Consider the following 23,921-nt stretch of genomic DNA (forward strand, 5'->3'; position numbering starts at 1 on the left):
ACATCTCAGGCCATCAGTATCCTCCCTTCTACCATCAGCTTTTCTGAAGTGCGCAGTTGGGGTTTATTCTTGCAACACATTCTCCACGCCCTAAATCATATCGACCTACTGTCCTGATACCCTCCACCCAACATCTTCCATCCTCTCTGTCCCAACACCTCCTCCCAACTCATGTCCCCTCACTCTCACTGTGCACTGCGCTTTGCCAATGCACCCACCAGTCTTTTTCTCCGTCTCACTTCTCTCCTTTCCACTCCCTTTTTGAACTTTCCCTCTCTCCCCCAAAGTCTCCCAACACTGCGCCAAGCAGCCTTGTCTGCCATATTTCATCCCTGCATGCTTCACTTGGCAACACTGTTTCCTCTCCCCCCCCCCCCCCCCGCCCCGCCTCCCCACTCCACTACAGACTGTTACTCCCATTTGATGTGTCTCATTTTCAGTCTGGCCTTAGCAGCCAGAGATAGCACTTATGTGTGTGAATGCGTGTGTTTTTTTTCTTTTCTGATGAATGTTTTGGCTGAGAGCTTAGTGTGTAACAGCCTTTTTGTTGTGCATGTCTACTAAAACTCAGCATATCATCTTTGCAGTGAATGTAATATTTCACATATTCATTTATTATTCTCCTTGCGTCTTCACTGAAGCGTAAATAATACCAATGCAACTAGATCCTACACTGAGGGACCTGTCACAGTTAAACTATATAACAATGTGGTACAATTATGTTTTCCTTGTTCTCTACATCATTTGCTGCATTATTACTTTCAGAATAAAGAACAAATGGGAAGTTCTCTTTTTGGTGCTAATGCGCTTGTATGCTTTACCCAGAGACTGTCCTGTCATTTTTCTAAAGTTGTCATTTATATAATCCCTTTTCTAATTCTTTTAAGTGTGGAAAAAATAACATATATTAACCTTAAAGCTACTTGCACAGTGCTTCAGTTCATTCACACATGTTGGTTAAACTACAAAGAGGGCCTATTAGTCAGTTGCACCTCTAACTTAATCCTAAGTCCTTTGGCAATTCATGTTAAGCAATTAAATTGGCTACTATACTAAGTTAATCTTCCGCCTTACAGAAATTATGTAAACCTAACCATAGTTTGTTCAAATTCAAAATAGTACTAACTCTCTTGTACAAAACTGATGTCAGTAATTATTATTACCACCCAGTAGAAAACTGTATAAACCCTCACAAGATTTGCCAAGTAATAAGTCAAATCTACAAAACCCATTCTAGAACACTTTAAATTCTTCATTCATAGTTTATTCCTGAAAATATGCAAGCACTCATTTAGATAATAATCTTAATGAAGATTTATTAGGGGATTGATGTCATCATTAAATTATAGCATGTCTCTCACAGTGGAAGACTTGGAGGATGTTCAGTTTCCCCCAGCATTTCAATTATTGTTAACATTACAATTTCTGGTGGATTGTCCTTTGCAAAAAGATTCCATCAACCATTACCATTACTCTTTCTATAAAGATTATGAAAAGGACAGATTGCTACTCACCCTATAGAAGAGATGTTGAGTCACAGATGGGCACAACGAAAAGACTACTATACATTTGGGCTTCCAGCTAAAAGGCCTTCCCCTAAAGTAGAAAACACATACTTTCACACAAGCACAATATGATTATAACAAAACAATACCTTTGGCGTACGCTAAAAATCAGAACATACTGCTGATGATGGGCAAATTCTCGAACTAATCCAATAATATAAATTACTGTCAAAAAGCAGCTCCCATCAAATGTGTGGTTATTAATATAATGTATTTGAAGATTAAAATTACTTGCTTATGCTCTGTACATTCTTCCAGATTCAAGGAATTTACATGTTACCTTTTTGTTTATAGGCGTCTTCTCTGCTATCGTAGCTGCACAAGTAATATGGGTTGTATATCGTATTTTATGACTGTAATAAAAGTTTTTTTAGGCCATAAACATTTCACTTTATTTCAAAGCATCTTCATTGGCTGTTGTAATAATTGGGTTTTTGTTACAAAACTGTGTGCAAAGATAATATAAAGTTCTCATATTTTACATTACTGCTATTAAACAGTATTAAATTTCAGTTATTACTCATAAATTTTGTTTTGTACTTCGTTACTAATGTTGTTTTATACATCTGTGTTTTACTTTTAGTACACTGCACTTCACTGACACTGAATATATTTTCATCTGCGTGTTGTGTTGATATTTCTAGATGCAGTCATCTTATGTTTTGCTGTTGTGGTTGTGCAGGTTCCTGCTGTGTGCGTGTGTGTGTGCGTGCGCGCGTGTGCGAATGTACGAATGTACGCATGAGAGGCTTGTCTCACTACAAGACCATGTTTGTTTTCGGTGTCACCCTATACCATCTGATATTATTCCTTGTGGTTTTCACTTGTCTCAGTACTGTGTGTATTCATGGACACCATATGGAAGCTTAAAATTGTTGAGGCTATAAGTCTAACGTAAAATGTGTCATGAACTGCTCTAAGATTTTCACAGCATCACACACTGCTCAATTTAGTACAGTCAACTTAGAACTTTTCATTGTACAGCATTTTTCTATCTTGTGGTTAGCATTAAATAAAGATTTTATATATCCTCTTCCATTTTTGAGTAACCTTGCTTGTTTTTGTGACTGAAATTATATTGTATTTCATAGCAGGGTAGATAATCTGTAGTGTCCAGTAAACAGTATACTGGATCATGTTTATCAGTAGAACTCCACATCAGGTATGAAGTTTTTATGAACTAATTCCGGCAGGGATAGACAAAAATCTGATTTTGTATCAGAATTTGTGAACCGTCATAGAACACAATGAAGTGAAGTTGATGTTATTCGAACATTCTTAATTGGGAAGTCATTTATTAAAAGCTAAAGAGCCCAAATGCTCATATGGGTTGTTCTACAAACATGTTTGTCTAGATAAATTCAGTGTTTGTGCACAACAGGACTTTATAGTTTTCTGTGGACTTCCAGCATAAGAAGTCACCCTCATGCTGCCAACGGCCTTGTCAAAGAGGGCAGAAGAACAGACAGAGGTTCAGGACACTCTCTTGTCCTTGGGGTGGGAAACTGCCTCTAAAGGCAGAAGAATCCACAATGATCAATGGCATGAGGATGCAGAAGGCAATGGAAACCACTGCATTAAAGACACAAATCATGTATCCACAGGACATGTGGCCTGTAATTGAGAAAATGTCATGATGATCTCTCCATTGGCAAAAGATTCCAGAACAGACCCTGTTCGGATCTCTGGGAGGGGACTGCCAAGGGGGAGGTGACAATAAGAAAAAGATTGAATAACCAACGGAAGGATAATGTTCTAAGAGTCATGGCATGGAATGTCAGAAGCTTGGACTTCATAGGGATGCTAGAAAATCTGACAAGAGAAATGCAAAGGCTCAATCTAGATATAGTAGGTGTCAGTGAGGTGAAATGAAAAGAAGACAAGGATTTCTGGTCAGATGAGTATAGAATAATACAAACAGAAACAGAAAGTGGTATACTGGGAATATGATTTGTTATGAATAGGAAGGTAGGGCAGAGAGTGTGTTACTGCAAACAGTTCAGTGATAGGGTTCTTATCAGAATCAACAGCAAACCAACATCGACAACAATAGCTCAGGTAGACAAGCCAATGTCACAAGCTGCAGCTGAAGGAATAGAGAAAGCATATGATGATATTGAAAGGGTAATACAATACGTAAAGGGAGATGAAAATCTAATAGTCAAGGGGGACTGGAATACAGTTGTAGGGGAAGGGGTAGAAGAAAAGGTTATAGGAGAATATGGGCTTGGGACAAGGAGTGAGAGAAGAGAAAGACTAATTGAGTTCTGTAATAAATTTCTGCTAGTAATAGTGAATATTCTGTTCAAGAATTATAAGAGGAGTAGGTATACTTGGCAAAGGATGAGTGATACAGGAAGATTTCAGTTAGATTACATCATGGTGAGACCTAGACTCCGAAATCAGATATTGAGTTGTAAGGAATACCCAGGAACAGATATAGACACAGATCACAATGTAGTAGTGATGAAGGGCAAGCTGAAATTTAAGAGATTAGTCAGGAAGAATCATTACACAAAGAAGTGGGATACTAAAGTGCTAAGGAATGATGAGATACGCTTGAAGTTCTTTAAGGCTATAGATACAGCAATAATGAATAGCTCAGTACAGTTGAAGAGGAATGGACATCGCTAAAAAGGGCGGTTACAAAAATTGGAAAGAAAAACATAGGCACAAAGAAGGTAACTGCGAAGAAATCATGGGTAACAGAAGAAATACGTCAGTTGATCAATGAAAGGAGGAGGTGCAAAGATGTCCAGGGAAATTCAGGAATACAGAAAGACAAGTTGCTGAGAAATGAAGTAAATAGGAAGAGTAGGGAAGCTATGACGAAATGGCTGCATGAAAATTGTGAAGAAATTGAAAAAGAAATGATTGTCATAAGGACTGACTCATTGACTCAGCACATAGGAAAGTTAAAACATACTTTGTTGAAATTAAAAGCAAGGGTGGTATCATTAAGAGTGCAATGGGAATTCCACTGTTAAATGCAGAGGAGAGAGCCAATAGGTGAAAAGAGTACAATGAAGGCCTCTGTGAGGCTTGATGTGATAAAAGAAGAAACAGGAGTTGATTTAGTTGAGATGGGGGATCCAGTATTAGAATCAGAATTTAAGAGAGCTTTGGAGGACTTACGAACAAATAAAGCAGAAGGGATAGACAATATTCCATCAGAATTTCTAAAATCATTGGCGGAAGTTGCAACAAAACGACTATTCACGCTGGTGTGTAGAATATATGAGTCTGGCAACATACCATCTGACTTTCATAGAAATATCATCCTCACAATTCCAAAGACTGCAAAAGCCGACAGGTGCAAGAATAATCGCACAATCAGTTTGACAGCTCATGCATTCAAGTTACTGACAAGAATCATATGCAGAAGAATGGAAAACAAACTTGAGGATGTCTTAGATGACGATCAATTAGGCTTTAGGAAAAGTAAAGGCACCAGAGAGGTAATTCTGATGTTGTGGTTGATAATGGAAGCAAGACTAAGGAAAAGTCAAGACACGTTCATAGGATTTGTTGACCTGGAAAAAGCGTTTGACAATGTCTGAGAAAAATAGGGGTCAGCAATAGGGAGAGATGGGTAGTACACAGTATGTAAAAGAGCCAAGAGGTAATAATGAGACTGAACAACCAAGAACGAAGTGCTTCGATTAAAAAGGATGTAAGACAAGGATCTAGTCATTCACCCATACTGTTCAAAGTGTACATCGAAGAAGCAATAATGGAAATAAAAGAAAGATTCAGGAGTGGAATTACAATTCAAGGTGAAAGGATATCAATGATATGATTTGCTGATGACATTGCCATCCTGAGTGAAAGGGAAGAAGAATTACATTATCTGCTGAATGGAAAGAGCAGTCTAATGAGCACAGAATATGGACTGAGAGTAAATGAAAAAATAAAAAAAAAGACAAAAGCAATTAGAAGTATCAGAAATGAGAACAGCAAGAAACTTAACATCAGGATCGATTGTCATGAAGTAGATTAAGGTAAGGAATTCTGCTACCTAGGCAACAAAATAACCAATGACAGATGGAGCAAGGAGGACACCAGAAGCAGACTAACAATGGCAAGAAAAGAAGGCCATTCCTGGTCAAGAGCAAGTCTTCTAGTATCAAACATAGGCCTTAATTTGAGGAAGAAATTTCTGAGACTGTACATTTGGAGCAGAGTATTGTATGGTAGTGAAACATTGAGTGTTGGTAAACCAGAACAGAAGAGAATTGAAGCATTTGAGATTTAGTGCTACAGACAAATGTTGAAAATTAAGTGGGCTGACGGGGTAAGGAATGAGGACACTCTGCATAGAATCAGAGAGGAAAGGAATATGTGAAAAACACAGACAAGGAGAAGGGATAGGATGATAGGACATATGTTACAACATCAGGGAATGACTTCCATGGTACTAGAGGGAGCTGTAGAGGGCAAAAACTGTAGGGGAAGACAGAGATTGGAATATACCCAGCAAATAGTTGAGGACGTATGTTGCAAGTACTACTCTGAGTTGAGGTTGGCACAGGAGAGGGATTCGTGGCAGGCCACATGAAATCAGTCAGAAGACTGATGACTCAAAAGGGGGGGGGGGGAGGGGTCTCCACTTGACTTCAGAAGTCAATACAGGGGTTGCCTGGAAACAGGGTATACACCACGTATATGTTGGAGTAGTTTATATTCATTATTCATAACATTTGGAGTTAACCTTCACACTAATGCATCTCTCTCCTAGTCACATAACAATACTTCACAGAATGTAATATGAGTGTGACATATTTACAGTGGCTGCAGATATATAAAATCTCACTGGGCTTCCTTTGTTTACTGCATGAGTGGTGCTTGGATCAGCCAGTTTTGAAATCACAGAGGATGTGAAACGTGTCATGACTATTGTTGCAAATATTTGATTGAAAAGCACATCAGATACTTTACAAAACCATTGTTGTAGGTACTATTGTTATACAAACACACACCTATGATTTGATTGATTATTACCTTCACATTTGGAAGATGACATTTGAAGATGATGTTGACAATCTCCCCTGGCTTATGAAACAGATACTCATGGTTTATAGTTCACAGGTTCCCAAATTTTTACTTCTGCTCTTTATTGATGAGATAGTATTTCAAGGTGTTATTCACCAAGGCTCTGATGCCTTGAAATATGAATTGTGACGTTCTGCTATGTTTCTGAAAACTTTTAGAAATTGTTTCAAGTAGAAAACTTTGGCATTTCAGATATACTGTACGTTGTAAATTGGTACTGATGAGAGTAGTTAGTTCTTGAATTTTAGGAAAGTGAGTTTATTGAAGAAATTTGTCTGACATTTTTGCAATTCAAAATCTGGTGCAATTTTTAAGCAACAAAAGTGTAAATACACTGAATGTTTGTCTTTTCAGATCATAGTGATATTTCTTTGTATTTGGGAACTAGAATCTGTTTAGTGAGATCTGAGTGAGGCTTGAACATAATGTTTGCTTGTTGACATGAAAGTGCAAGATAGTGAACTTATATTGTTTTTTATGTCTGCAGATAGTTCCTGTGAAAACAATAAAAGATGAATTTCCCTTTCATTGCTTCTTCGACAATGCACCAAAACCTCTTTTCAAACAAAGATCATATGAGGAAGACATGGAAATTGCTGAAGGTTGTTTCAGGTAAAAAAAAAAAAAAAAAAAAACAGATGCACATACCTACAAACACATGCACACAAGGAATACTTGTTTTGAACACAATTTTATAGGTTTGATATTACAGTGCCTGTGTTATTCAGAATTAAAACACAATGTTCATTTCAACGTGCATGCATGTCCAAAGGAAGAGGTACTGTGGTGACTACAGCCATTATGAAATACGTGAAATGAATTCGCAATTGCAAATATGGACAACCATGAGCTGTATAATGGACTGACGACAATTAAAATTGTGCCAGACCGGCATTCAAACCCGAATTTCCTGCATATCCCAAGCTGGCCATCTGAGTACTACTCATGGCGAGACCCAAACTTCCATACATCATCAACCATGTGGCTGCAACTTGTACTCGTACATCCATTATGTACATTGTTGTACAGGCGAGACACTTTACTTGAAAGTCACTTGTGTGGTGTCGGTAGATAAATACAGTACTGCAGTGCCTGTGTTATTCCAAAATATGAGGCAATGTTCCTTTTGATGTGCATGTCCAAAGGACATAGAGTTTTGGTTTAATTTAATGTGCACAGCAGCTGTAATGTGTTCAACAGCATTTTAAAATTTGTTCAGTAAGTGTTTTTACTATGCATATTGAGTGTAAGATTTAGATTGATTTCATTTATACTGTCTTATTTCTTGTCTCCAGAATAATTATTATGTTTTTCAGTTTTATTTTATTGAAAATGGTCTGATAGTCAAAATGTAATTCAGATAACAATCCGATGTTATTTTCTTGAGGTTCATAAGTATAACGAAACTGTTTTGTATTTATTTAAATATAATGGCAATATTGGCACATTTGTGTTACAGATACATAGAAAAGATTTTCACACAGCTTGAGGAATTCCGAGCATTTGAGCTGTTGAGAAGTGGATTGGATAGATCAAAATATCTACTTGTAAAGGAGGCAAAGGTGATAGCTATGACATGTACCCACGCTGCTCTTAAGCGGAGAGAACTTGTTGATCTTGGTAGGTAAAGAGGACTGGTTGTTCTTTTGTCTGTGTATTATTTCTTTAAACAAAATTTCCTTTGGTCTGTATGGATATTGTAGTCTCGCTTTTTTTGACTAAAATGCTATTCATTTACATTTGCTTTAATTGCAAGTCAGACGAAGGCAGATCATATTGGTGAGCAGCATCAAGATAGTGCAACAGCACATTTTATAAGCTTTGTTGAAGGTGTATATGTTTGTTCTCTCCAATTTAACAAGAGCACTGCATCACCAAATTAAAAATTGACTTATTTCATTCTGAGCAAGGCATTAAATGATTGTCCATTATTTGGCAAGTTATGAAGCACAATGATAAAGACCTGAGACTTATACTATCTGAAACTTAACATGATTATGGCTAGAGGACAGATGTAAGGATGTAGAGGCTTGTCTCACTAGGGGTAAGATACATACTGCCTACAGGAAAATTAAAGAGACCTTTGGAGAGAAGAGAACCACTTGTATGAATATCAAGAGCTCAGATGGCAACCCAGTTCTAAGCAAAGAAGGGAAGGCAGAAAGTTGGAAGGAGTATATAGAGGGTTTATACAAGGGCGCTGTACTTGAGGACAATATTATGGAAATGAAAGAGGATGTAGATGAAGACGAAATGGGAGATAAGATACTGGGTGAAGAGTTTGACAGAGCACTGAAAGACCTGAGTCAAAACAAGGCCCCGGGAGTAGACAACATTCCATTGGAACTACTGATGGCCTTGGGAGAGCCAGTCATGACAAAACTCTACCATCTGATGAGCAAGATGTATGAGACAGGCGAAATACCCTCAGACTTCAAGAAGAATGTAATAATTCCAATCCCAAAGAAGGGAGGTGTTGACAGATGTGAAAATTACCGAACTATCAGTTTAATAAGTCACAGCTGCAAAATACTAAAGGCTATTTACAATTTGTGCAGAAACCAGATGGCAGTTATAAGAGTCGAGGGGCATGAAAGGGAAGCAGTGGTTGGGAAAGGGGTGAGACAGGGTTGTAGCCTGTCCCCGATGTTATTCAATCTGTATATTGAGCAAGCAGTAAAGGAAACAAAAGAAAAATTCGGAGTAGGTATTAAAATTCATGGAGAAGAAGTAAAAACTTTGAGGTTCGCCGATGTCATTGTAATTCTGTCAGAGACAGCAAAGGACTTGGAAGAGCAGTTGAATGGAATGGACAGTGTCTTGAAAGGAGGATATAAGATGAACATCAACAAAAGCAAAACAAGGATAATGGAATGTAGTCAAATTAAATCGGGTGATGCTGAGGGAATTAGATTAGGAAATGAGACACTTAAAGTAGTAAAGGAATTTTGCTATTTAGGGAGTAAAATAACTGATGATGGTCGAAGTAGAGGGGATATAAAATGTAGACTGGCAATGGCAAGGAAATCGTTTCTGAAGAAGAGAAATTTGTTAACATCGAGTATAGATTTAAGTGTCAGGAAGTCGTTTCTGAAAATATTTGTATGGAGTGTAGCCATGTATGGAAGTGAAACATGGACGATAACTAGTTTGGACAAGAAGAGAATAGAAGCTTTCGAAATGTGGTGCTACAGAAGAATGCTGAAGATAAGGTGGGTAGATCACGTAACTAATGAGGAGGTATTGAATACGATTGGGGAGAAGAGAAGTTTGTGGCACAACTTGACACGAAGAAGGGATCGGTTGTAGGACATGTTTTGAGGCATCAAGGGATCACAAATTTAGCATTGGAGGGCAGCGTGGAGGGTAAAAATCGTAGAGGGAGACCAAGAGATGAATACACTAAGCAGATTCAGAAGGATGTGGGTTGCAGTAGGTACTGGGAGATGAAGAAGCTTGCACAGGATAGAGTAGCATGGAGAGCTGCATCAAACCAGTCTCAGGACTGAAAACCACAACAACAACAACATGATTATGTCAGTGAGAAATTGGTTTCACCTCTCAAATATCAGACTTTGTATGCAGCAAGATTCAGGTACATTTTGTTGAGGATAAATAACAAACACATTTGCTGTGTTACATCATGTAACAGAGCTTCACCACAATACCAGACCACATCAACAAACTGAAGTTCAAACTATTTTTCAGTTCTAAATAAATGAAACTATGTTTAAGATTCAAAGTTTACAATGAAATGATTGTTGAAATCCAAGTAAATTCATTATTATTGTTTTGATATTACTATATACATAATCAGAACGAACTTACAGCTAGTTGTTGTCAAAACAAAACAGTCGCATCTGTCAAAAACCACCTGCAGAGATTAATTACGTAATGTCTAAGATAACATATCACTTCCGCTTACGCAAATATTCTCATCCTGCTAAATAAACAAAATTAATATAATAATAACCAATCATACTCTTTTTCTTTTCTTTCTACTACAGAATGATATTGGTATTTAAACTAAGTTTTCCAAATAAGTTAAGGGTCACTTTCTATCTCACATCTTAATCATTCCCATCAAAGAATCGTTATGTGCCATCCCTTTAATTACAGGACCATTTCCTGAAGAAAGATTGGGACCAGAATTAAATAGCACCTTCCTTGTTCAAAGATGACATGCTATGTCATCCCTCAGGAAATTGCCCATCCTCTTACATTTGTCAGTCTCACATATAGGAATGTGAATTATTGGTTCACCGTCAGCTACTTTGTAGTGGACCATTGTGTCATGAAGTCAATTTACTTTTTGTGTATTCAAGATTCTTGCAAAATACACACCCAAGTATTAGAAAATATTATTATACATTATCCACAAACACAAACAAACATTCTACACTGTGATTGTTTATTACATTTTAGAATGGTCTTAGCTTATGTTTCCCCTCTTTTATAAGCCAACAATTAACCTTTTCTCTATCATAGCTATTTTATATGTTATAAAATTTTGAAAGCTAAAATAAGGTTTTTATTTCAGGCTAAAGAGTCTAACTCTTTCATTTCGCCCAAATCTTTGAACTGAGTCTGACCATTCTAAGCCCACTTGTAGTTTTGTATCTGCTGATGTTAATTAGGTTTTACAGTTTAAAAATCCTTAGCCTGTAGGAACAGGTTTACCAAGTGCTTTTCGAGTAGACATACCAATTGTGTTCTGTACAAGTTGTGAGAGGTTAAGCACCACACATAAGCCTTCCACTTCTGCCACAGTTATTTAAATAATACTAGTATCTATCTTATAGGAAATTTGAAATTTGGGCCCTTTTGTAACAAAGAGTTTTCATCATGAGAAAGATTTGTGCCCTTAAGATTAACTACTCTATTTGCAAAAAGAGTTTTTGTTAGCAGTGACAACATCAGCAGTGTTAATCCGGGTCTGCTGGTCCACAAGTAACCATAGTTTGCGGGCATGCCTTCTGGCAATAACATTACATTTCTGGAAGAGACTAATCAACTCCCATTGATCATAAGAAAGAAACCAAGAAGAATGTCGGAGAAGTGATTGGATAAGACAGTACCTGCAATCTCAGCCAAATGTCAGGACCTATGTGCCATGCGAATTTCACTTTTTATGGATAGATATTCACACTTTATCTTGACACTACATACATTTAAGGCTACAGAATTAAATTGAAGCTTTGTATATTTTGGAATTACATCATTCACTTAACAGTTTTAATTGAAATTAATTCATTGTCAACTAACCCGCTTTTCTTCTATGATGTATAATAACTTGGCCTCCCTGAACTACCAACTTGACTTAAAATATGAGGTGTTGTTTTAGAGCTTATACACACTGTAATATAGGACTGAAGAAAATAATTAAGTTTACAGAATGTCTTTACAGGATTTCAATATAATGTCCACTCTTGCTTATGACATCTTCTCGATGTTTTGGTAACTTCTGTATTTGGTATAGGTCACCTTCATTGTTGAGCTGTACAGTGACTCTGGTCACCTCACTGGAAGGTTCACCAATCGTATCAAAATATCTTCCAAGGAGTTGTTCCTTCAGTTTGGGAAATACATGAAATGTCTGATGGGCTCATATTAGGATTGTATAGTGGGTGTGGAAGTATTTACCATATGTGTTTATCATTTATTTCTTTCATTGAAAGGGCAATATGTGGGCCTGCATTATCTTACAAAATAAGGACACCAGCTGCAACCATGTCAGACCTTCTTTGATGAAGTTTTGGGTGCAAAACATTTTGCTGAAACAGCTTATAGTATGTGCCTTTTCAGTCATTTTTTGGGGCACTCTGTAGCTATGACTCCATTCATGTCATACAGAAGGATCATCATCAGTTTCATCTTTGTTGGTGGTCAAATTTTTTCAGCTGTGGAGAGTTGGAGCATTTCCATTGCGATGTGTGAGACTTCAGTTCTAGCTCAATATCTCACTTATGGATTTCATCAAGTGCAACAATTCGTTTCAGAAACTGTTCTCTTTCAGTTTGATATTGTTGGAGCAATTCTTCTGTGATTCTCTTGCGACCTACCTTCTGCTCTTCACTCAGATCATGTGAAATCCATTAGACAGCAACTTTTCTCATCTTTAACTTTTCATTCATTATTATGTAGACTGGAGTGACAGATATTTGGGCCTCTCAAAAGCAATTTCCACATGTTTTTCATCAATACTTTCTGAAAATGGCATTAACCATAACCTTAGAGGTGTAATTTGTTAAAATTCATGGTTTTCCACTTCTTGAGTTGCCCTCAGTGCATACCTGACCTGCATGGAAATGAGCAGACCACTGTAATTCTGTGTTATGATCTGCTAAACTATTCCCACACACCGCTCTCAAAGCATTGTAAATGTCCATTGGGTTCTTTCCACACAAGGATTCGATTTTGATGTGGAAATGCTAATTATTATATGTGATCTGACTTGACTTGCTTCCAGCTTCCATTATAAAACTGAATGTCACTGACACAGCCACGTGAATCGGCAAAAACATATACTACCATCACACCTAAAGTCTCGCTCACAAATAACATGAATTTCATGTTGATCATGCCACTGTAATGGTCATGGATGCACAGTGCAGGACTTTTGAAATGACCTTCGTTATATAAATGTGACATAAAGTCATGAAGGAGGCAGGCAATCATTATTATAATCTGAAAAAGATAGATTGCTACTCACCAGTAGTAGAGATGTTGAATCGCAGACAGGCACAACAAAAAGACTGCTAAACAAGTAAGCTTTTGGACAGAAGGCTTTCTTCTGAATTAGACAACATACACACACGTCCATGCAAATGCAACTCCTATACACATGACCACTGTCTCTGGCTGCTGAGACCGACTGCGAGCAACATAGCATGATGGGAGAAGTAGTTTGTGTGGTGGGGTGGGAGGAGGCTAAGGTGGGGAAGGGGAGGAATAGCAGGTTAGGTTTGGGGGACAATGAAGTGCTGCATATGGGAGTATACTGGGATGAGGTGGGGAGAGAGTAGGGCAGCTACATCTACATCTACATCTATACTCTGCAAGCCACCTGATGGTGTGTGGCAGAGGGTACCTTGAGTACCTCTATCCGTTCTCTCTTCTATTCCAGTCTCATGCAGGTGCAGTTGGGAGGTTAGACAGAAGGCAGGGGAGGGGGAGGGAAGGAGGAGGTGCAGAAAAGGAGAGAAGTAAGAAGACTGTGTGTGTGTGTGTGTGTGTGTGTGTGTGTGTGTGTGTGTGTGTGTGTGTGTGTGTGTGCGTGCTTGGTGAAGACTGTGCAGTGCAGTGCAGTGCAGGGATGGGAACAGGGAGAGGGGAATAGATAGGTGAAGGACAGTGACTGTTGAAGGTAGAGGCCAGGAGGGTTACAGGAGGGGAAGTTCTTCTTTATGCTATTAGAAAAAGCTGGTGTTGGTAGGAAGGATCCAGATGACACAGACTGTGGAGCAGTCATTTAAATGAAGAATGTTGTGTTGGGCAGCATGGTCAATAACTGGGTGGTCCAACTGTTTCTTGGCTACAGTTTGTCAGTGGCCAGTCAAGCAGACAGACAGCTTTTTTGTTATCATGCCTACATAGCACACAGCACAGTGGTTGCAGCTTAGCTTGTAGATCAGACAGCTGGTTTCACAAGTAGCTCTGCCTTTGATGGATAGGGTGACACTTGTGACCAGACTGGAGTAGGTGGTGGTGGTGGTGGTGGTGGTGGTGGGAGGAGAATGTATGGAACAGTCTTGCATCTAGGTCTGTTACAGGGATATGAGCCATGAGGTAAGAGGTTAGGAGCAGGGGCTGTATAGGGATGGATGAGGATATTGTGTAGTTTAAGTAGGTGGCAGAATACCAGTGTGGGAGGGATGGGAAGGATAGTGGGGAATTTGATTCAATTGCTCCAGTCCTGGGTGGTTCTGAGCTACAAGGGGAATGCTCCTCTGTGGCTGGATGGTGGGACTTTGGGAAACGGTATGTGACTGGAGAGATAAGGCGTAGGAGATCTATTTCTGAACAAGGTTGAGATGGTAATTACAGCTTTAGTGAGACCCTTTGTATATTTTGAGAGGAACTGCTTGTCACTACAAATGTGATGGCTTTGGATGGCTATGCTGTGTGGAAGGGACTTCTTTGTATGGTATGGGTGGCAGCTGTCAAAGTGTAGGTGTTGCTGGTGGTTGGTAGGTTTGATATGGACAGAGGTACTGATGAAGCCATCTGCGAGGTGGAGGTCAACATCAAGGAAAGTGGCTTGTTGGGATGATGAGAGCTGAGTGAAGCGAATGTGGGAGATGGTTTTGAGGTTCTGGAGGAATGTGGATAGGGTGTCCTCGCCCTTGATCCAGATCACATAGATATCATCAGTGAATCTGAACCAGGTGAGGGGTTTGGGATTCTGAGTGTTTAGGAAGGGTTCCTCTACATGACCCAAGAATAGGTTGGCATAAGATGGTGCCACATGGGTGCCCATTGCCATACCCCAGATTTGTAGGTGATGCCTTCAAAGGAGAAGTAATTGTGCATGGAGAAATAGACACTCTTGGTGACCAGGAAGGAGGGTGTAGGTTTGGAATCCATCAGGTGCTGGGAAAGGTAGTGTTCAATAGTGGCAAGGCCATGGGCATTAGAGATGATAGTGTAAAGGGAGGCAGCATCAGTAGTGACAAACAGGGCACTGTCTGGTAAAGGTTAGCATCATTTATATTGGAGGGTTGGCTGTGGGTAATAGGCTGAAAGTGTTGGTCTACAAGAGCAGAGGTTCTCTCTGGCAAGGGCACAGTAAACAGTCACTATAGGGCATTCTGGGTGGCTGGGTTTATGAACTTCAGGAAGCATGTAGAAGGTAGGAATGCAGGGAGTGGTAGGAATGAGGTTGAGAGAGAGACTCCAGGGAGAGGTTCTGGGATGGGCCTAAGGATTAGGGGAGAGACAGGAGATCCTGCTGGATTTCTGGAATGAGGTCACTGTGAATGAGTCTGACAGCTGGCATAGTCCTTCTGCCAGATAATCCTTGCGGTTCAAAACAACAGTGATGGAGACTTTATCAGCAGGTAGTATTATAAGATCGGGCTCTGTTTTTAGGTGATGGATTGCAGTTCTTTCTGCATATGTAAGATTATCCTGCATGTTGAGAGATTTGGGGAATGATGATGAGGCAAAGTTTGAGGTTAAGAAATTCTGGAAATTTAGCAGTGGGTTATTTGGGGGCAGTGGGGGTGGATCACTATTGGATTGGGGGGAGGGGGGGGGGGAATTGATCTGAGTCAGGCAGTGTCAACATTGGCCTTTGCTTGAGTCTGATTGGTAGCTTTGGTGGCAAAAAGTAATTACACTGTATGGACTGGGAGAAGGAGAGAAAGTCTTTCACAAGTCCAGTACGATTGCATTTGGGAGTGGGGCAAAAGGTGAGACCTTTTGAAAGGACTGATAATTCTGTGAGACTGTGACTTTTGGAAGGAGGGTTTATAACTTTATTTAGGGTATGCTTAGGTTCTGGATTATGTATGGTGGTGGGAGTGAGAGATGAATGTAATAGGTGTATGAGGCAGAGTTTTTCAGCTATGAGGGGCTGTGGAGTAGATTTGGAGGCTGTTGTAGAGGTGGTGACCAGTGGTAATCTGTGGCAGAACTAGGTGGTGATAAGGTTGGAGAGGTTTTTGAGGTGGCATTGTGTTTGCTGCCCAGGTTCCTGAAGTGCAAGAGTTTCAGTGCATGAAGTGGGATCCAGGAATTTGGGATTGCAAAGCAAAGGAAGTTTACAGATGGAAAGGAAGTATAGCAAAGAAGTTTGGGTCTGATTTATATGGTTTTGTAGGACTATGTTGGTGAAGATTAAGGATTGTCAGAATCTGAACAGATGGAAGTAATTGTGGAAGGTGGGGTGCAGCCAGAAATGGGTAATTTGGTGGTAAGGCAATTTTGGGGGGGGGATTCCATGAGCCAAGCAACAACGAAGGAACAGTATGTGGGACTGGGTTCTGGCTGGGATAAGGACGAGCAGTCCCTCACAGAATACACCAAGGGTCTCACTGAGGCCTTCACAGTCTTGTACAGAAACAGATCTCTCACGCCTTATCTTTCTAGTTACCCACCATCTCCCAAAGTCCCACCATTCAGCCGTGGAGGAACTCCTTGTGACTCAGTATCACCCAGGACTGGAGCAACTGAATCACATTCTCCACCAGGTTTTTAACTACTTCTTGTGGTGCCCTGAAATGAGAAATGCCATACTCACTATCCTTCCCACCTTTCCGACGGTGGTTTTCTGCCACCCACCAAACCTGCACAATATCCTCGTCCATCCCTCCACAACCCCTGGACTCAACCCCGTGAGTCAAGGCTCAAGTTCCTGTAATAGACCTAGATGCAAGACCTGTCCCATACATCTTCCCTCCACCACGTACTCCATTCCAGTCACAAGCATAATTTATTCTATCAAAGCAGGGTGACTTGTGGAACTGGTCATGTGATCTACAAGCTAAACTACAACCACTGTGCTGTGTGGGCATGACAACAAACAAGCTGTCTGTCTACATGATTAGCCACTGACAAACGTAGCCAAAAAACAGCTGGACCACCCAGTTGCTGAAGATACTGCCCAAGACAATGTTCTTTGTTTCAGTGACAGCTTTCTTACTTGTGCCATCTGGATCCTTCCTACCAGCACCAGATTTTCTGAATTCCGCAGTGAGGAGCTCTCCCTGCAGTATATCCTATGTTCCCGTAACCCTCCTGGCCTCAAGCTTCATTTGTCACTGTCCTTCACCTGCCTATACTCTTCCCTCTTCCCACTCCAGTACTGCATAGCCTTCTGATCCTCCAACATGCCCACAGTTTTTTTTATTTCTCTCCTCCACCTCCAGCCCCCCTCCCCCCTTGCCCTCTGTGGAACCTCTCTACTGCACCTAGCTGCCCTACTGTCTCCCCACATTGTCCCTGTATGCTGCCACAAGCAGCACTTTACCATCCCCCAGCCTGCTATCCCTCCCTCTCCCCACCCCACCCCAGCCCCTCCTTACCCCACCAAACACATTGCTTCTCCAATCTTGCTCTGTTTCTCACAGTCTGGCCTTAGCAGCCAGACACAGTGGTCATGCGTGCAGGAGTTGTGTTTTTGTGAATGTGGTTATGTATGTTGTCTAATTCAGATGAAGACCTGTTGGGCAAAAGTTTACTTGTTTAGCAGTCATTCTGTTGTGCTTGTCTGTGACTCAACATATCCACTATATGATAAGTAGCTATCCTTTTTCACAATATTGTCATTATTCCATCCTGGATTTTTCCGTTGTTTTATTATAATAATCAGTAGTTCTGCACTCTGGCTGACTGAGTTGCAAAGGTAAACATCAGACATGAAATGACTTTATTGCTCATATGAATGCTTCAGAATTTAACCAACGTCAGGTATCTACAAAAAAATCAAATACAAAAATATTTATAAAACACAGTAATTGCTAGCTATAGAACTCCATTTGACTAAAATGACTTGACATGAAGTGTACTGCACCTGCCCAGGAGTGAACGCTACATGTCAAGTAGAGTTCTGTAGCTGTCCATTGCTGTAGTACTCATAAGGACATCTCTTGATCACAGTCATCTAGTTTTTTGCTTCAGCTACCAGAAATCAAATACCAATGAGTCAGTTAACATTGTCAAATTCTATATCTTTCTGTTTTGACAACTATTACCCTTTTATGAATATAATTTATTGGTTTCATTTAATATAAATATTATTATGTCTTGTATTAAAAATATCAGGAAAGACACTTGATACTTGGTATGAAACTCAGATAAATAAATAGTGTGTAAATGGACAAGAGTTGATTTTTTTCTCGATAAACATGTTACTGAAGCAATCTCCTTTCCCAAGAGTTTAGCAGCAATCACTCAGATCTTTTTAATTCTGAAGAACTATCAACAGCATCTGTTGTATGTTGAACAAGTCTCTGGTAATCCATCGAGGGTAGTGGGACAGCGGCCAGACATGAAATACTTGAATAATGACCATTGAAACCAGCAGCTGTATTGAAATTCAAACTTTGTTTACTAGAAAAATGCTACCAGTGTGACGCGAAACAGTGTTGTCTTCAGGACCCTGCATATGGAAACACACATAGCAAGACAGTAAAACATAATAAGAGTATTGGCAACAAAAATCACACACACACTCAAGACAGTTACATACTCGAGTGATGTGATGTACCTGAGGGGTGCCCACTCATGATTTTATTGTTTATGTATTGGATGTAATTAGTGTGTATGTGGTATTATTTTTGTGGGTTTGTGTTATCCAGTGAACGTTTGTTCATTAGGTTTTTGTTGCATTTGTTTACTCCAATTATTTGGTTTTATGTTATTAGGTTCTCCTGTTTTATTGTGAATACACTCCGTATTAGTAGGTGTTTTGAATAGGGATGTACATGACTCAGGGTGCTTTGCTGGTGTAACTGGTTGGGTAGGCTCTCTTGAGATACATTATGTCATTGGAGTATGTAATTATTAAGAATTAAAAAATAAATAAAATAGGAATAAAAACATCAAATTAGATGCTGAGTTTTGTTTTGTATGGGAACCGATAGTACATTTTCGTTATCTGATTTATCCCCTTTTTAGTGACAAACAGGTTTTCGTTGTCAGTTCTCTCATTATACCTTACTGTCATGCTACGTATGTTTCCACATACAGGGTCATAGAGATAATGCTTTTTCGAGTCGAAACTGGCAGCATGTTATGAATAAATGGCATTTGTATTACAATACAGCTGTTGGTTTCAATTGTCATTATTCAGGTATGATGCATAAAGTGATGTTTTTTCTGCTGAAGTATTTGGAATAGGACTGTTACTTATAGACTGTAGAAGAACTATCATAATTTTTGATACAAAAAAATAAATCTCATTGTCTCTCTTGCTATCTAAGGCTTTCTCTATGCAAATATTGCCATAATCTGCAGTGCATGGAGTGTAGCATAGTGATTATCATTGCTGAGTGGTGTGCTGAAGGTCGTCAGTTTAAACCCAACCACCAGTTGTTTGATGGAGATGCTGCAAACTTCAAGACATCTGCAATTAGCACAATAAAAGCCATCACTTAAGTGAACAGAAACCAGAGTAAAACCAGGACATCATTCCAAAGTCCGTATATTCTGGAGACCAAGAGATTCCAAGGTAGTAATAAGGTAGTTGCACATCAAGAACCCATCAGATATTTGTGGAATGCTGGCCATGATTCATCAAATTCCTTGAATAAATTCGACTGAGTCATCACATAGAAGATGTGGGATGACGTGATGCATTTGGCAAATGTGTACTTTTACTTGGAGGGAACAGCCCAGCAATGGTTTGAAAATGACAAAGAGAAACTCAGCCGCTGGGATAAATGCCAGACCAAATTGAAGAAATCATTTTACTACAATCAACAGGAAGCCCATTTAGTAGGAGACTAATTAAAGAAAAGGGGCTAATGTCATGGTGAAACAACATAGTCATATGTACAGAATGTTTTGGCCATTTGCAGCATTGTCGACCTGAGTACGATGGAAGCTGTAAACAATATCATGTTCGATGAAAGGAGTTGCAGGAGAAACATACCAAGCTCTGCTGTCATAGGATATCACAACAACTGAAGAATTCATCATATGGTGCCAGTGCATTGAGGAAAGGCGACAGAAAAAGAGCAGAAGAAAGAGGTGTGATCAACTCCTGAATGTGGTCCCTATGCCAGTTGTGGAAGACCACCCTGACATCTCTTTCTCATATGCCACATAGTAATAGAAGAGATACAGCAGTGTATGGCAGCCAGTAATATTGAACCAAGTATTGTATATCAGGAGGACAAATGACAACATGATGGTATGTTTCCGCTGTGGACACTATGGCTATGTTGTACACCACTGCAGAGTAAGGAGATGAGTGTTCGACAACTATAATGCTGCTTGTTAGCAACCAGTACAAGTCTAATTCATGACAATCAATTTCACATTGTTAAAGTCAACCTTTGATCAAAAGCTAATTGCCATATCCTTGGATAAGGTTGCTCCACAGCACACCCAATTGGTTCTCTGTCTCTGTACAGGGGTACCAGTTGGCTCACCTAGCTGGCGAATTTTGGAAAACCAGGCGAGGCAATCATGTATAGAGGTGAGTCTGCCACAGATGAAAACTCTCCATGGATAACATGCAGTCCATGGCAAAACACCATATCAATACTGAGAATTATCGACCAATAAGCCAGTGTATTGTCAGCTGAATGACAGATAATGCAAGAGGAAATGCAGAAGATGCTGTGAGATGACGACATTGAGCCTTTAGAGAGTCCTTGATCCTCTCCTCTGTTCCTTGTGAAGAAGAAAGCTGATACACGGCATTTTTGCGTCGACTACCAGAAATTGAACAAAAGCACAAAGAAAGATGTCTGCCCATTGATGATACTCTAGAGTGCTTGAAGGAACATAGTATTTCTCATCTATGGAAATTCTGATGTCCTACAAGCAAATTGAGGTTGACATGCCTGATTGGAAAAATGCTACCTTGATAACTCCTGATGGCGTCTATGAGTTTATAGTTATGCTGTTTGGGTTTGGACAGTGTAACACTCCAACCACTTTCAATTGTATGATGGACAACTTTCTTCGACACCGTAATTGGAGATGTCTTTGCAATCTGGATGATATTGTCATTTTTTCGAAAACATTTGACAGATAGTTAAGCTGTGTGACAACCATGTTGAAGTGTGTTCAAGCTGCAGGCTTCCATTTGAATCCAAAAAAGTTACTCTTTGCTGCCCCCTGATCCAGAGAAAATAAAAGAAGTCACAGATTATCCAACTGCTCTGCACATTCATGATGTGAGAATTTTTCTCTGAGTGTTATCATATTACTCATGATTCATAAAGATCTTCTGCATCAAAGAATGTCCCTTGCATGAACTATCACAGGGAGATGCCTAATTTTCCTGGAACAAGGTGTGAGAAAGGCATTTTGTTGTCTTTACAGAGGTATTTGTTTGGCAAACCATTTACCATTATGATGGACCACCATTCTCTCTGCTGGCTATCTAGCCTGAAGGATTCGTCGGGTCAGTTGGTGGGTTGCACACTGAGGCTTGAGGAATACGACATCTCAGTGGTATAGAAAGGCAGATGTAAACACAAGGACACCAACTGCCTTTCAAGGAGTCCTTCAGCAGAACACAGTAACATAGATTAAATCTCAGTTACTGCTGCACTGGATGACATTGCTACTTGAACAGACGGAAGAAACCATAGAAGCCTTAAAGAATGAGGAGCTGACCAAATGAGACTTCTAATTAATAAATAGAACATTGTACAAGAGGAACTGTGGTCCGATGCAGTGTAAATGGTTGTCATCAACCCACCTCATCTGCGGCCAGCAATACTGGCTCCAACATTTGGTCACATTGGTTTTGTGAAGACTTTAGACTAAATGAGATGCAGGCATCACTGGTCAGATTTCTAATGATCTGTTAGACATTTTGTGAGTCACTGTAAGGAATGCCAACAACAGAAGCACATGCTGCAGTTACCTCCAAGGATTCCTGCCTGCAGCAGGGCTACTCCACTGAAATGGAATTGACTTCTTGGGGAGATTCCCAAAATTGACAAATGTGAATCAATGGATAATAGTCTGCTCTGACTACCTCACCCACTATGCTGCCACCAAAATGTTGCACACTGTCGAAACTGCAGAAATGCAAAATTCGTTCTGGAAGTCATCCTGAAGTATGGAGCACCCTGTCTGACGATCTCCGATTTTGTAGAAGTTTTCCAGATAAGACTAGTTTCAGATAATTTCATGTTGTAGCTTTAGCCAATGGATAGCAACTGCCTACCACCCACACAGACAAGTGGCATCGTAGAACAGTTTAATAAGATGTTGGTAGATTTGATCTTGATGTACATTGATGTCAGACAGAGGGATTGTGATATAAGGATATAATATTGCCAGTCACGAAATTCACATATAATGCAGTGAAGGTAGACATTACAGATTTCACGACTGTGGAGCCGAAAGAAAGGTGTGAGAGTGAAATGACAATGTATTCTCTGTTCTTGTTTCAGTCGGACAATACTCAGCATGACTTCATGAAAAGACTCATCACCATGAATGAAGAAGCAAGGTAGCTCATTAGCATATGTATCATGACCACCCAGGAGAAGATTAAGAGCACTATAATGCCAAGTTCCCATCAGTGAAATGCAGTTCAGTTGATTTGATATGGATTTTTGCACATGAGCGGAAAGTGGGACTGTTGAAAAAGTTACAAAAACTCTAAATTGGGCTGTATCGGTTGTCAGACAGCATATATGAAGTTAAGGACTACAACCCTTTGTCAAGAAAACAAAGCACAGAGATACCATCCATATCATCCATAAGAAACCCTTCTACAATCCAGAGGTGCAAACCGACGATGGGCGGTTCAAGGAAACTGAACATAATTGCGAAGCTTCAATGGGAGGAACTACCTGCGTTGCTCATTATAGTGATGAGTAAGTGGCAACATTGCTTCATTGACAAGATCTGTAGCCAGGGTACTGTCATCAGCTCAAGTGACAACTTCTGAAACATGGGTCACTGTCTCACCAGGAGAGTGAGCAATACCATGAGCTGTGGTGCATGCAATGTAGCTTGGTGGTTAGCATCACTAGCTGGTGTGTTGCGAGTCATCAATTCAAACTTGGCCATCAGCAGTTGTTTATTACCTAATATTTATCATTTCTGGTAAGTTCTTGAAGTATCTTATGTTTGGAATTTTTTGTATATTCTGGAATATTCAATGTATGCATAAATATCACTGTTCCAGAATATCTGATGTTGGTGTAAATAGGACAACTCTCCATCCAGGAGTTCAGTTCTATTATGGCTATTCGTTGGTTTTCATAATAAATGTGCTTTCAGTTCTAGATATGTACTTCATTGACAAACCTGCTTTCGGATTTGAACTTGAGTGTGGTTACCATAGGTCAGAAACGGAGCAAAAGCCTAAAGTTGATGGTTGCATGCACTAGAAATGAAGACACTACTGTTATGTCAGCAATATACCAGTTTCCTTCCTTCCCGCTGTATTTCAACAAGTGTGATGGGTTTGAGAATAGGGGCACTGTGGTCACTTGTTGTCTCTTACTGAAGTGGAATGAGGCTAGCCATGACATTGCACGGAAATTGAGTGCACGATCGTGGTGTTGTAAAGTAGCACTGGCAGGGTGAAATGACTATTGAGATCAAATGGCTTGTAACTAAGATGTGTTTTGTGATACTGTGAAGAGAGCAAGATGCTGT

The 23,921-nt window shown here is 39.8% G+C and overlaps 1 protein-coding gene across 1 annotated transcript in view; it reads left to right on the forward strand.

The window, feature by feature from the left end:
- Positions 1-23,921, forward strand: part of LOC126480306 (RNA helicase aquarius) — a 346,791-nt gene that overhangs the window by 282,537 nt on the left and 40,333 nt on the right. The window contains exons 20-21 of the mRNA XM_050103855.1: positions 7,105-7,229; positions 8,077-8,237. Of these exons, the coding sequence (XP_049959812.1) occupies positions 7,105-7,229; positions 8,077-8,237 (286 nt within the window). The remainder of the gene's footprint in view (positions 1-7,104; positions 7,230-8,076; positions 8,238-23,921) is intronic.

Source organism: Schistocerca serialis, chromosome 1 (assembly GCF_023864345.2).
Source record: "Schistocerca serialis cubense isolate TAMUIC-IGC-003099 chromosome 1, iqSchSeri2.2, whole genome shotgun sequence".
NCBI classification, from domain to species: Eukaryota; Metazoa; Arthropoda; class Insecta; order Orthoptera; family Acrididae; genus Schistocerca; species Schistocerca serialis.